The 15,569-nt window shown below is 36.1% G+C and overlaps 1 protein-coding gene across 4 annotated transcripts in view; it reads left to right on the top strand.

Moving 5' to 3' along the window:
- Positions 1-15,569, top strand: part of KIF2A (kinesin family member 2A) — a 57,660-nt gene that overhangs the window by 38,414 nt on the left and 3,677 nt on the right. For 2 of the 4 annotated variants that reach the window (XM_058824338.1, XM_058824337.1), the window contains exons 12-18: positions 251-342; positions 583-725; positions 1,444-1,648; positions 4,607-4,717; positions 8,918-8,985; positions 11,906-12,056; positions 13,523-13,624. In XM_058824338.1, the coding sequence (XP_058680321.1) occupies positions 251-342; positions 583-725; positions 1,444-1,648; positions 4,607-4,717; positions 8,918-8,985; positions 11,906-12,056; positions 13,523-13,624 (872 nt within the window). Of the gene's footprint in view, positions 1-250; positions 343-582; positions 726-1,443; positions 1,649-4,606; positions 4,718-8,917; positions 8,986-10,669; positions 10,784-11,905; positions 12,057-13,522; positions 13,625-15,569 lie in introns of all 4 variants that reach the window. The other 2 variants (XM_058824336.1, XM_058824335.1) reach the window with 2 other exon arrangements.

The raw sequence follows: 15,569 nt of genomic DNA, 5'->3' as shown, positions 1-15,569 counted from the left end.
CAATGTAAATATAGATTACTTAACTAAGATGCACTAACAGATTATTTAAGTTTATCATTTTGGGGTCTTCTGCATCTTCCAGTGTAATGTGGCAGTTTAGATTGTGTTGTTTTAGGCTTGGTTGACTGACTCTATTTGTCATTCTTGCAAAATATGAGGTGCTGTAAAATAGACTGTTACACATGAATGACTCTTCACTAAATGAAAACACATGATGAGGTTTCTTTTTATTCTGGAAATGTATTCACAGCTCGAGATGTCTTTTTAATGCTAAAGAAGCCAAACTATAAGAAGTTAGAACTTCAAGTGTATGCAACGTTTTTTGAGATCTACAGTGGTAAGGTAATTACCTGATCTTTTTCTGAGAAAGAAGGAGTTTTTCAAACTTTTGACAAAATTTTGAGCTTGTCACATAAAAGAATTTTCCCTCTTTGTCTTAAAAGCTGTATTTCAAGGGAATTTTACATTTTTCTTCCAATCACGTATTTCCATGGAATGTTTTGCGTTATTTGAAATGGAATTTGAAAGAGGATTTTTTTTAAAGCTCCTCTTTTAAGTGTTCTGTTTTCCTCCTTTCTTAAGGTTTTTGACTTGTTGAACCGGAAGACAAAATTAAGAGTGTTAGAAGATGGTAAACAGCAAGTCCAGGTGGTGGGATTACAGGAGCGAGAAGTCAAATGTGTTGAAGATGTTCTTAAGCTTATTGAAGTAGGCAACAGCTGCAGGTATCTTCTATAGCTTGCACCGGTTTTTCATAGTACATTAAAAAATCAGAACAAGATTTTTTGGGGTGTATTTCTAGTGATGCCTTTCCATATTCAAGTAATTTTTTTGATGTTGTTGTCTGCAAGTAAAGAATCTACCTATGTTTTAAATAGAGATGTTTAGAGTTTCTCTGTCTCCTAGAGAGAAATAACTGATTGTTCAAGAGGATGTGAATTGCATGCATTATGTAAGCAGCTTACTGACTTAAATTCACATAATTTAAAAACTGGAATGCTGCCAGGTTCTTCATCTGTAAAAGGCCTTGATGCATACTGGCAGAGGTTAAGCACAATTTTTTTTTTTTAAGACTTCAGCTTCGTTGTTTTTAAAATTAGCCTTGAGCATAGACTGCTGCATGATCAGATAAAAATGCCATCAGCATTTTTTATGTAAGCTCTCTGATAATCTGTAATATGTGAAGATCTGATTTTAAAAGGGAGGCAAAATGTTACTAATCTTCCATTTCCATTCAAAGAGATGGAAGAAGAGGCATAATTGTACTATGTACATCCAAATATTAGTGTTCTATGTCTAGTGTTCACAAGAGTGCTAGACATTCTGTCAGCCTGTAAGAAAATAAAGGAATGTGCCCTGAAAAGCTATCATTGTGAGGTTAGTGTTTAACATGTGTGGTCCTCTACTGGTTAACGTCTTTCTCTGCTTGTCTGTTGTTTAAAGGACATCTGGCCAGACATCTGCAAATGCACACTCATCTCGAAGCCACGCAGTGTTTCAGATTATTCTCAGAAGGAAAGGGAAGTTGCATGGTAAATTTTCTCTGATTGATTTGGCTGGCAATGAAAGAGGAGCAGATACTTCGAGTGCAGATAGGCAGACGCGACTGGAAGGTGCAGAAATTAACAAGAGCCTTTTAGCTCTCAAGGTAACTGATATGTTTCTATTGCCTTGGAGTAGGTGGAAGCCTACATATAATAGCAATGACAAGTAAAGTTAGTGTTTTTGCAGGCTTTGCTTGTCTACATTGTCTATTGATATGACAGGTATAAACCAATTTAGTAATTTTTCCTCTACATGCATGAGGGAACACTTAGTAAGTCCCAAGTAGAAGCAATGCAGAAACATTGTGCTATCAACTTAAATGTAGTTTTTGTAAAATAAAATCAAAACACCCCAGCAAAACCAGCCTACCAACCAAGTGAAAAACAAAACCAAACCCCTAAACAAAGAAAACACCCCAAAAAACCAAGTTCTCTAAAAGTCTCCAGTGGTTGAATTTGTAGACATTTCTGATGCATACCTAAAATGGGAAGGCAAATTATTTACTTTGGTACTCAGAGTATGACATACTAACAGGAAGTACTCTTACTGATCTCACTATTTATTTTTTTAATTAAAAAATAATACTACACTGACAACATATTTGCTGCTATTAATATATTGACTAAAGCAAAACAACAGCAGCCTGTCCAGAAAAAACTAGCAAATAATTAAAATAAACCTTGAAATGTGAAATCCATTTTTGCCAACCCTTCTTCATAGCAAATTGTCTGATACAGTCACTTTACAGATTTTCATACATCCCATTCATATAAACAGAAGAAATACTGAATATAAAGAAATACTACTTAAATATTAATCTGCCTTTTTTGTTTGATGTTTTATAGTGATTAAAAGAGGCTCAGTCTAAATAGGGGAAGTAATTTTTTTATTTCAAACTGGAGAAATGGTAGTTTTTGAGTGCCTTAGAATTTGTCTCTGGTTTTGGTTAGTTTTGCTTAGGTTTACTACTCTCAGCACCAACACTTTTTATATAAAAAATCTGAACCCCAAGATCTGTGTGGTTACCTTTTTATTCCCAGTACACACGTGGGACGAGACTGGTATCTGACTACATAGAACTCACAACACACGATAAAATTGTAATGTATAATATATCATTACAAAATTCTATGGCATGTTGAAAAACTGGAAGCAGCAGTTCCAAAACCTTTGCTTTTAACAGCCTATTCTGCTTTAACGTCAGAGTAAGCATTGTTGGCACCATTGGGTTGATGCTACTACTCATTTCCAAGTGAAACTGAATAAAGCTATTTTGTTTGGGGGGTTTGGTTTGAGGTTTTTTTTTTTTTCAGTTTATTTATTTTGTACCGGATAGTGCTCATACAATGTATTTGGTTAATTTTTATATAACTTGTCTTTTTAATTATAGCAAAAAGTTCTGCTGCTGTACTAGTGATTTTCATCAAAATTATTTGGGGAAGGGGAAATAAAAATAAATATACATCTTGCAGCAGTCTAAAAGGTGATACAAAACCATAAATGTTTCTCAATTACATTTTTGCCATTTTTCATCTATCCCAAAAACGTTATACAACCTTTGCCATTTGTGTTTAGAAGCCATGAAGTTATTTTCAAGTTCCAGTTAAACTAATATATTCTGACAAAGTGGTCTTTGTTGATAATCCAAGATTCAAGATTTGCTCTTTCCATCTGGATATCAGTCCTGTCTTAACCTGTTCAGGATTTTGGCACCGGAATTTATTTCTGTAATGTCTCTACATGGGAGTAGTGTTGTGTCATTTTGTTACCTGGTTTTCAGAGATGTAATGAAAACTGAACGTAGCTTAAAACTCTGTTACAAATTTAGACACTGGTGGTGTTCTTCTATAATCTTTTACTAGTTAGGAGATAATCCAATTCTAATTTTTCAGGAGTAAGGAAACTAGGTGTTATTATAGTAAATTAAAATTCAAAACATGGTGATTGCCATATCAGTAATTCAATATAGAATATGTCTGCAGCTGGAGGATTAGTTGAACTTCTGTAGAATTATTAATGTAAGACAAAGGCCTATTCCATCTATTAATGCAGCTAAAAGCAAAAAAGCTCTGATTTGAAATACATTTGAAGTTTGGTTGGCTGTAGAAGTTCTGTGTGTAGATACTTTAAAAGTGCACCAAGGAAGCCTTGCATCTGAAGAGATGTCTGTTAAGGAACACGCAGAGTCTGGAATTAACAGTCAAAATATTATGATTGCAACAATACAAAAATCTAAAATTAAAAGTTCTTTGCATAGGAATAACTTATTAGACAGTATTAGAGTGCTGAGTGGACAGAAGTGATGGTTAGAGTAATGGTGTCTTGGTGTCAGTAAGTTGTACTTAGTTGCTGCTGTATCTTCTGTAGTAATTTCGTAATATTTACCTCTATGCAGTATTGCTCACTGGAACCCAATCAGTTGCAAATATTAGTGTAGCCCCTTGCCTCTGGACACGGAAGAGAAGATCTTATCCCTGTTTCTTCACATAAAGACTATTTTAAAACAGGGAGCGACCTAATGTTTCCAGGTTTCTTCCAATGCTAAGTAGAGAGCTTGCTTCCAGTAGAGAGCTATGCCTACTTCGTTTGTGACCTGTAGAACTTTCAGAAAGTTTGTTTTCTTCTAAGCTGGAAAGAAAGACAGTGGTAAAATCGGAGTTAAGGCCACTGCTTTTAACTGATGCAGTTAACCCATATCCCTGCCCACACTGTTGCTGCTGGCAGAGGTTGTAGCTCATTCAGGCTTTTGTAGCTGATAATCAGGAATAAATGTTAGCCTGAACATTTCACATCAACACTGTTTAGTTGTGTTGTTGGGTACAATGGGTGTAAACAATTTGGATGACAGCTTTTAGGCTTCTAATCCTTTAAAAATTCTTTCCTCTGTACTGAGCTTAACCAGAAGTAGAACCCTAATGCTTATTGAATTCAAGCTTTTAGCAGTACATTTTAATGATATTTTTGGGGGAGTGCATCAGATAAGGCATGTATTTTCTGATTCTGAGTTGCATTTTTATCACCTTTATTTAACCCATGATAAAGAACCTCTTTGTTCTTTCAGGAGTGCATTAGAGCCTTAGGCCGAAATAAACCTCATACACCCTTCAGAGCAAGTAAACTTACTCAGGTGCTAAGAGATTCATTCATTGGAGAAAACTCACGTACCTGTATGGTAAGTTGATTTGGTTAACTGTTCTAACAATTACAAAGCAAAAAGACACTGCAAATTTAGGCTTTTATGTTTAAAATTGGTTGCATGCTACTGGTAGTGTGTTGGACTTACATTTATTTACTAACTCACATTATATGTGAAGGGGGGTTTCAAAAGAGACATTTCTCAATGATTTAAATTGAATATTAGGAGAAATTTCTTCACCAAAGGAGCTGTCAAGCATTGGAACCAGCTGCTTAGGGAAAGTGGTCTAGTCTCAATCCTCAGAGATCTTTAAAAGGTGCATAGATGTGGTAATTAGGGACATGCTCATGGGCTTCCTGGGGTTAATGGTGGGACTAAATTATTTTAGAAGTCTTTTCCAGCCCATATGATTCTATGATTATGTGATTTTAGATAACTTGTTTCCTTCTTACTTTTTTATTGACCTTTCTTATTGCTGGTTCTAGTTTTCTAGCTAGGCTGGCAGCTAGAGACACTTCTACCTTGAGAAGCTTGTTTGTTTTAGCAGTGTCTTAATTATAAAAGAGTCTTGGGTTTTTTTTGCAGAATTCTGGAAAAGAGAGTGTAGACTGGAAATAGTGATGAGTTGTGGTTTTTAAATGACAAAGATTAAACTAAAAGTTGGTATTAAGCTCATCAGAGTATGCTTCATGCTGTTGAAAAGGAAGTTGTTGGAATAGATGGCATTAATAACTGTTGTAAATACATTAAAAATATATAAGAATATATAAATGTATAAAATAGAATATTAATCAAAATTATTGTAAATATTATAAATTATTAACTATTATAAATATTAAAGTATATATACTTATGTAAATAATTGTTGAATAGCTGTAAATGTGCATTTGTGCCAGTCTGAAAAACAGAATTCTTCTGAAAGGACAGATAAAAGTCCTGATGCCCAATTGTTTTATTTGTGTGTCTGTGACATTTCTCTTTATAAGAATGTGAACTCTCTGCAGTACATACTGATTACAGGCTTATTTGTGTTGGTTACTTTTTACAGGCTCCTTTGAATTAATTAGTCTAGAGCCTAGAGAAGTCTGCAGGCCATAATGTGTAAACCATGGTCTTAGGAAAGCTTGGTCTTCCCTTTAGCTGTTAGGTATGGTTCAAATACAAAAACGGTGGTAAAATAATGTTTTTATTAACTTTTTTCCCTTCAGTTCTCTAACGAAACAACAGGATAGTTTGCTTTCCCACTGAGACATAGCTGACCAAGCTGAAGATGTCCCTGCTCACTACATAGGGGTTGAACTACATGACCTTTAGAAGTCTCTTCTGGCTCAAATCATTGTATGACTCTGTAACTTCATTAACCCCATGCAGGATTAGATAGCTAGATGGTGCAATTCTAGCATGTGTATCCACACTGCTGAAGGAGGTTTGAAAAATTAGCCTGTTGGAAGTTACTCTCTGCACATCAAATAATTAACCTTTGTGAATATTTCATGGAAGTTCTTAAATAATAAAAATAATCCCCTCTGAAAGTGGAAATATGCTTGAACTATTTTTTTTTTATTTTCTCATTCACATAACTGCAGTTCACAATTAAGCTTAAGAAACCTCGTTGAGGATAAGATACTGCCTTCAAATTAATTCTTCTGCTATTTTTCTTAACAGTAGTACCACGTGTGACATACTGGTTTTAGTGTTTGTTTACATGAATTTTTAAATTAAGAATGTAATCAGCAGAGTTTCATATTAAGATACTGTCATGGTTTAACCCCCAGCCAGCAATGGGGGTTATTACTAAGGTCAACAAGAGAGATTTTGTCCACTCTTCAAATGTGCTGTTTGAATAACATGTTTTTAACTATGTGGTGCTTTTCAATATGGAATGCATATAAAATGATGTAGTAAAATCTTGTGATTTTTAACTTACCAAACGATCCCTGAAATAATAAAATGTATGTTTTCCATTTGCTTTCTGATATATGAATCCGTAAGGAGGATATATGAGTAAAACTCATTGGCTGGTTTCTACACTTCATTTTTATGTGATTTTTCCTTTTATTATTAATGGATATGTTGCAGTTGTAAAAGTTACATCTTTAGGGATGGAGTATTCTCTCTGTATATAATATTAAACTATGGTTTGGAAACTCTTTGTTTTTTCAAATTTGTTCAGAAAAATATTTTGAAAGCTCATAAAGTTTTGAAACTTCATAATGTGGAGGGTTACGACTAGGATTTGCTTCCTTCAAAAGAAATCCAGAGACTTACAATCAGCATAAATATTTTTTTTTAATTTTATCAGTCATTGCAGTTTTACTGTTCTTGTCAAAATAGTTTGAGAAACCATTTAAAGTTTTTGAAGAGTTGCATTGTAGGATAATGGATTGACATTTGAAAGTTGAGTTGCAGTGTGACTACATAAAATAGTCTCATTTTTTTAACCAGTGCTGCTCCTGGACATGTTGCATCCTTTGTGTGCTGCAGTCACAGCTGAAGTGGTCAGACCCCTCAGCCCTCCAGTGTGGGAGTGGGAATCTGCAGACTTCCATGTCCCAGCAGGGCCATTGATCGCATTGTGATGGCTTACAAGCAGCGTAGGCCTATTAGTTCAAAATAGGAAGAATGATTATTGCAGATCTTAAAGATGCTCCTGTCCCTAAGTAGTGTAGCTTCTTCCATCCTCATTTGAAATTAGGAACAAGAAAGTGAGCAACAGAGAGGTCTGAGTCCTCCTATCCTGCCTGGACTGGCTTTGTTGGGGCCTGAGGAGAGGTCATACACAAGACTTGTGCGCAAGTTCATGTGTCCTGAACAGGATATTCACACAGACCAAGGCATCTACAATGGCACTTCTCTAGAGCAGCTGTACCTTATTCTCTTTAAAGTGTTGGAGTAGTCTCCTAGTGTTACAGCAGTGGTAGTAAATAGGTAAAACCAAAGCCACAAAGACAAAGCAAAGGAAATCATGGAATTAATTCAGCACTTCCAATTGTCAGGATAGTTCAGTTGTCCCTAGGCTGTATCACGTGTAACAATGACTTGGGAAGCCAAATACCATCTATCTAAATGTCACTGTCTGTGGCATGCTCTGAACATGAAACTGGTGGAAGAGATGTATGCATTTTTCACATTATTTCAGTTTGGAGGTGTTTTAGGAAATTTTAGATTTTTGTTAATTAGCACACAGAACAAGAGACATGCAGCTGTGTGATCTCAAATTTAAGATTGTTGTTTTCCTTCGTAATTGATGTATACCAGTATTAGAGTTATAGACTTAGATCTGTATGATCACTTCCACCGTATAGTTTTCCTCTCTCTCCAGAAGGAGAAATTCCTCTTGGGATGTATACCTCTGCTTTTATACAGAAATGTCAGCAGCAGGATGAAAGAGAAGACAGGGACTATTTAATCACCATCAGTTTCAGTCTCCTGAGTCTATGATGGCACAAAAACGTTAGTGTGTAGGATCATAGAAGTATTTGTTCTGGGCAGAGCCTTTATGACTGCTTAGGGAAGAAAGTGGGTGGAAAAATTGGACTACTGAGAGAAACTAGGAGAAATAATGATCCCACTTTTCCTAATCACAGTTTTAATTTTTGCTGATTTCAGGTAAGATGGTGCTATCTTCAGGGTAGTTAATTTAACTGGAAAAAGAAAGACCTTTACATTCCAGATAGGTCTCATGAAAGATTTGCCATCAAGTACTGTTTACAGATAGTTTCTAATTGAGAAAAAATATATCTCTACTTAGGAAAATAGTTAAGCTTATCTTTACTACTATCAAGTTCATTTCTGATGTGGCCAAAATCAGCATAGAATCTCCTTGAACAGAGGAGAGGCTCAAAGAATACATAAAAAAATAATGTGGTAATTGTTTGTAGGCTATATTAGACTTAAGGTCTCCTCAGTTGTCTATTTTCTTTTTTGAGGAGTGTGTTTTTTAAGTTACAATTTCACATTTGCACAGTATGTTACCAAGATGGTTGGGGGAAAAAAAAAATTGAATTTCTATGAATTCTTGGTGTTCCTTGTAGGGTTAAAAAAATTAAATTGAAGCTTTCACTAGACATCTAGTGTGTCCCTGAGATGTCGTTGTATAAGGACAGCTGTACATAGCAGACATTTTTTGTAGAAGATCAGAAATGAAGCCGGAGATGAAATAATATATACATTTAAATTTATCTACCCTTTCGTCTGTATAAAGTGATTTGCTAATGTGTGGCTTGTTTTCTCCAGATTGCTACGATTTCTCCAGGGATGGCATCATGTGAAAACACTCTAAATACATTGAGATACGCAAATAGGTATGAAAAACATTATTTCTTAAAACTGTACTGGCTGTTGATGACTGACATTTGAAACAGTGCTGTTCCATGATGTATGATTATTTTAGCTACTTGAAGAATTCAGTGGTAGTTGTGTTTCTTAATAAAATTAAAACCAATTTACTGATCCAGGCTCATATTCAAGTTAAATTGTCACTTTGTACAACCACTACAAAAGAATCTACTAAAACTGAATGTATGCCATTAGCCAGAGATGGATAATATGGATTGCAAGTTATGTAGGACATCCTATTATTAGTTTTGCCCTTTGAAAGGCCATCTTTTGCATTAGGGATAGTTGGTGTTCATGAAGATTCCCTGGAGTGTTGGCTAAATACCTTTCTGTGACGTGATTTCTTTTCCCCACCCCTTTTGTGGAATTGTGTGCAGTTGCCAGTCTGTATTATATATACATATAAAATTTCATGCTTCCCAAATTCAAGCAAATATCTGAGAACACTAAGTAAAGGCTTAAAAAGGCAGAAAATCCAGCAGACTTTATGATCGCTGTGGAGAAATTAGCACCTCCAGAGGCAGATGCATCACTGGAGACCTGTACTGCTGTAAAAAAGTGTTCAACTCTCTCCAGTGAGTGTGTGAATGGAGCCCTCACCTGCTGCAGTTCTCCTGTGTTTAAAGTCTGTGGAGATGGTGCAGTCAGGTCCTGTGTGTCCCTGCAGCCAGACCTGTGACTCAGAGATGCCCCACGCTTTCCTGCCAAGGACAAAGGTGGCAGACAGCCTCTGGACCATCAGAAGCCCTGGCTTTGTCAGAAGAGGCGGCCACCATCTGTGGGTCTGTTTGCCCAGTGAGTGGTCAGGCTGAACCACAACTTCTTCTACTTGTCAAGGCACAAAGGCATGCTAGGGAGGCTTACTGCCTGCTTGCCTCTGTCTCGAAATGTCCTTGTGTCTGGGTTAATGGAGCTGGTAGTAAACCTGCCTGGCTTGGACCAGCCTGTCTCATTTCCTCCCTGAAGAGAATGAGGCATCTACTCCTCTGCTTACAGTAACATGATGCAGGACCTTGCACATTCAAGACTTGTTGGAACTTCTACCCCTTATAATCCCTTATACAACTTAGATTACTGAAGTGACTCTGTAAAAAGTCACTACAAAACAAACAAGCTCCTCTTTCTAGTGTACCAAATAGTTGTACTGAAACTGTTTCAGTACAGACTTGATATGGAGTATTCACCAGTCACTGTAATGTTGCTTCTTGTGTTTTGTATAGATTTTTTTTTTCTAAAAATACATAATATTCATTGTAGTTAGTTTTAGGTGCTGGACACTAGTGTGTAGACAGTGACCACAGGAGGTGAAATAGAATTTATGCTTTTGTATATTGATATTTTAAAAGGAGTGATTTAGTGGAATATTGAATGTAGACCAAATCATATTAACCATACAAAATGAAATCTGGAATTACTCTTCTCAAAACACTGCTGTTATAGTCTCCTGCAAATTAGCAGCACTGGTTTTGTTCAGTTTTGCTAGTGATCTGAACTGTTTGCAGAGAGTTTAAAGATGTTGAAACACTTGTGTTATAAAAAATGATTTTGTAGTTAAACAATTAAAGAAGTATGCTAAACAAAGAGTTGTCATTTTAACTGTGTTTATGAGAACATTTTCTTTTAATTTGCCACTGTATTTTGCTGCTGCAGAGTAAAGGAATTTGGAATTAGTCCTTCGGACATTCCCTTCTCACAGGGTAGTGGCAGTCGCTCTGATCTCTCTCCTTCCTATGAGTATGACGACTTTTCTCCTTCAAACACCAGGTCGACTTCATTCTATACATGGAACTTTATTTTTAAGTTTTCTTTTTGGCTATGTAATTTTACAGACCAACCTTTCATTAGTCCCCTTGCCTTGAGTCACACATACTTTGTTTTAATTTTGGTTTGGCAGGTGATGGTTCTGCATGATATGCAATCATCTTCCCAGTATTTTGTTTACCCTCCTTAAACATCCACATTCTGTATCCAGGCTTGCTAGTTCCCTTCATACATTTAAAAAAATAGAAATGGTGATGTCACCTTTGTACATTTAATGGACCAAATCTAACAATTCTGTGTTTAGGGTAACTTGAATATCTCTGAAAGGGAAAATTCTCTTAAATATATGTATACGTATGTTATTAAAGCTTTTCAGCGCTCTGAAGATAAATGAAAAATATTTTCTATTGTAGTAAATAAATGCTAGTTGAAAGAACATTTTTCCCTTAAAAGAAATTGAGAATATTTTCTAAACCTTGCTCACAGACTTCCATGCATCTTTTATAAATTTGATTTTAAATAAGCTTTTTTTTGACAGAATCATGGTCAGTCTTTAAACTACTTACATGCTGTGAGAGCCTAACATTTTATTAAAATATTTTCACCTTGGAAATTAGTGAAAGGATCTATTTATTCTCTGAAATGCTTGGTTGCGAGTTATTATTTTCTTCAGAATTTCTTGGTTCATTTGCTTATAACAGCAAGTGCAGAGCTGACTAACTTTTTTAAAGTGCAGCTGTATATAAAAAGAAAAAGAAATATTGTCAGGTCTAGGGTGCTAAATGTCCTTCTCTTTGAAATATCACCCATTGAGTTAATGTTGAGGGGTTTGAAATTTTTGCCCTCATAACTGTTAACAAATAGTAAGATTTCAATCAGAAAATACTTCTTGGTAGATTTACTTTAATTCGCATGCAAGTAGTAAAAATGCAAGGGTCCATGCCTTTTAGGAACTGGACTAACATCTTTTTGTCACTGAAAGTACATTAAATTTGTGAAGCTGACATCACCATCTTCCTTATGAAATGAACTGATTGTGCATAAACCTGTAGAGCTTTACTTTTGGTTGTGACTCTTTTGCACAGGAGGTCACTAATTTTCAAATGGAACATTTTCTGCCCATAGGGTGAAGGAGCTGACAGTTGATCCTAGTGCTGCAGGAGATATCCGTTCCATTATACACCATACTCCCAATCAGATGGATGACTTGGAGACACAGTGGGGTGTGGGAAGCTCTCCTCAGAGGGATGATCTGAAACTGCTTTGTGAACAAAATGTGAGTGGTTTACAGAATTATATGGAAAGAGATGATGACATACAGTGGGCAGAACAAATCCAGATCGATAGCCTGTTAGTAAGATCTTAAACACATAGAGCATACCTCTTCACCTTTTCTGTTTATGGTATTACACTCATTTCCTTACAAAGACAATGTTTCTTGATTGGTTTCTTTATCTTCCCTGCTGCCTAGGGCTTTTAATGTCTGTCATGTATTTTTTCCACGATAGCATCACATTTTTTAGGCAGTTGGAAGTATCCTAAAACTCACCTGTTTTATTTAACCCTTTCTGGTTTTGAGCATTATTTTCCCTGCATGCAAACCTCATTTCAGTTGAGTTTGCCTTTCCCTGCATGTGGAAATCTGGCTACCCATCCTGGTTTTCCTAGGGTGAAACCCCAATAAACTGTTTGGCATGACAGCCACATGATGTTCCCAGTATGTCTCCCTGGGCTGGAAGAGTAGGGAGCTGAGAGATGTCTTCTGAAGGGCATTCTCCCTCATTGCTGATTATCAGCTTTAGTCTTGGTCCTTAAATTTCAAAAGGGATTAAAACTCTATTTGTGAAAATGCCCATGAAAAATAGAAAGGAAAAATCCTTACAATCCTAACATTTCTCACAAGACTCTCAGTTTGGTCAGTCATCTCTTTGCGATATCTGTGGTATGTCTCACTTTAATAAATTACATTTTTTTCCAGGACTCTGTTTCATAAGAACATAGTAGTGATTCCTAGAGCTTCCTATTGGATGTTCCTTACAACCAGATATCCCATCATATCTCTTGTTCATAGCACATGTCTTGCTAAACATTAATTCCAGCCTACAGTACTTTTCTATTGCTGACTATTCATTTCTAAAGAAGCCTTCTTTAGAAGGCTTCAGTTTGTAAATCGATGTGTGCCTTCTTTTAATTTATCAGTCCGTAGGTACATTTTAGATTTCTCCCTTTCCATTTATTTAACTTTTTTTCCCAAAGGTTTAATTTAATTTTGATTTCCTGGAATCTCTTGAATGTAATTGCTGTTCTCTTTTTTTGGAAAGTTTTTTCCTGTCTGTTGCAGCATGCACAACAAAAAGCCCTGACAGAAACCTGAAGTTTTCTGTGGGCATTAAAATCTGTTAAGAATTATAATTTTTCCCTTGAGACTTCTTATTCCCATTATTTTAACTTGTTATTTTTATGTGGAATAATCTGATTACTGGTATTTGCTAGTATTAGTGACTGGAAATTTTTGGTGAATATATTTAATTCTGTAAATATTTTGAATTTATTGCCCCTTCTGTTCATTCCTGGAGATTTTCTTAATACTGCTTAGGAATATTCTATTCTAGTAAATTCTATTTGTGACAGTTTTGCCTTCTGCATAATTTTTTTCATGTTCTGTGATGAAATGGGTCACATTCAACATTTTTCTGTAGCCACAGTTCTTTCCAGGCTAACAAGGTTAACTGCTGTTTTTAGGAAGAAGAAGTTTCTCCACAGTTGTTTAGTTTCCATGAAGCTGTGTCACAAATGGTAGAAATGGAAGAGCAAGTAGTAGAAGACCACAGGACTGTGTTCCAGGTAAAAGATGGACCTCCACTTTGTTTTATCGTAATTCGGGAATCCAGGTTTTCCTAATGAAAGTGCATGCTCTTGAAGATGGAGGAGCATCTGATCCGTAGTCATTCTGTCTGTCAAAGATACCTAAACTGATTTATTATGTTAAGCTGATTGTATCAAACAAACAGAAACAGATTCTGTAACACCCAGTCTTTGTCCCTATGATTTCTGTGTCATTCCAGAAATTAGTAAAATTTTCCTTTGATGGCCTGATAATTAATAGTTATGTGTCTGTTGGTGTCATTTCTGTTTGGTCGTCTTCCTCCAAGTATTGTGTCTGAATCTGAGTATTCTTTTGTGACATCTCCCTCTGAGATCAGAAGAGGGACATGTATTTCAAACTGCCTATTTGATTCCATGTTACAGGTACATAAAGATTTCACTCGCTGTTAGTCAGGGCCTTTGGAAGCAATACTTCCCATGTTGAACTGGTCAGTGTTATGGAACCTTTTACACTCACAAAATCATGGCAATAAGTTACTTATTTTCAGAAGGAAATGTGGATTGCTTCTGTTCATAACCATAAAGCCTTTAGGCAAGCTGTCCGTTTGGCAAATCTATTCCTAGAGAACAGTAGCCTATAAAACCTGTAGGGAATACAAATTATCTCCTCAGCCTAGGTATCTAGCTTAGTGGGACATTCACAATAAAGTAAGATGCTAAATAAAACATCTTACAGCGGATGCAGAGGTCTAGTTATTATGGAACATTAGCCCTGAAGTAAAACATACAGAAGTGTGAAAGTCATGTGCCATATGCTGAGGCTATGTCCTAATGCGGCTTCTGGAGAGACAAGCTGCATTAGTTTAAGATGTAATTGCCTCTGTGTGTCCATCTGGCTTTCTGCTGGAGATTATTGCCCCTTCTGGCAGTCTCTGGGAGGAAATGTGTCCAAGCCTAAGGTCCCTTCATTCATAGCATGGCTTGTTTATGCTGTGTGTGTAGTTGGACTGCACTGATACAAAATCCATGGCTGTACTAGGCATCTTCTGTCAATGTTCTCCTGAAAGCAGCTGATACACAACATCCTTTCCTAACAAAAATGGCTAAAATACACCAGTGCAACTCAGAGTGCTCTATGTGTTCAGGAGTCTTTGTCTTCAATGTACAAGGTTATGTTAGGTGAGATGAATCTTACCCCAGTGTAAGCTCCATCTCTTCTGAAAGCCAAAAAACGGACAAGGGGTTTTGACTACATTTTCAGTTTTGCTTGGGCTATGGAGCACAGAGGGAAGGACTTCATCCTAATATGTCAAACCAAGCTTTCTAGTATGCCTAGAACTGTCAGCTGCTTTCTTTTTTATTTTAAACCAAAGCATTTCCAATGGGCTCAGTTCTTCTGATCACAATTTTGCATGGTTCTATAAAATTTAAACTCCTGGCTGCACTCTTCTTTCTGCAAGCTTTTTTTTCCCCCCTCTTATTTTTTTGTAATGCTCAGAGTGCAAAGATAAGCTTCTTTAACCAACCTTTATTGTATTCCTGTATGTGGATTTAGATCATATAATAGTGAGTTTAAAATAGGTATCCTTTTATACAGCTTCTCTCAAAACAGGGCAGAATTATCTTGGCTCCTTGAATGTAATAATGACTCTGTGACTATACAGTGGTAAGCAGCTCAAACTTAGAGCCTGACTTCTTGTCTAAGGGGAGACAAACATGACAAAATTCTGTTCCCTAAATTTCTCATCTTTACAACCATCTAATATTCTGAATTTGAAGACAACTGGGTAGCTGGGGTTTGCCTGTGATGATGTGACACTGAAATTAAAAAATAATGTAAAAAAATGCAATTTTGCTGCATTAGTAATAAGGTTTCTTTTTTGGATTGAAATCTGGTTTACTGAGGTTGCTAGGCTGTACAATGTCTGCTAATTGTGTGAAAAAGTCTTAATCAGCTCTTGGT

Source organism: Ammospiza caudacuta, chromosome Z (assembly GCF_027887145.1).
Source record: "Ammospiza caudacuta isolate bAmmCau1 chromosome Z, bAmmCau1.pri, whole genome shotgun sequence".
Lineage (NCBI taxonomy): Eukaryota > Metazoa > Chordata > Aves > Passeriformes > Passerellidae > Ammospiza > Ammospiza caudacuta.
This window is presented reverse-complemented; position numbering and strand designations above follow the sequence as displayed.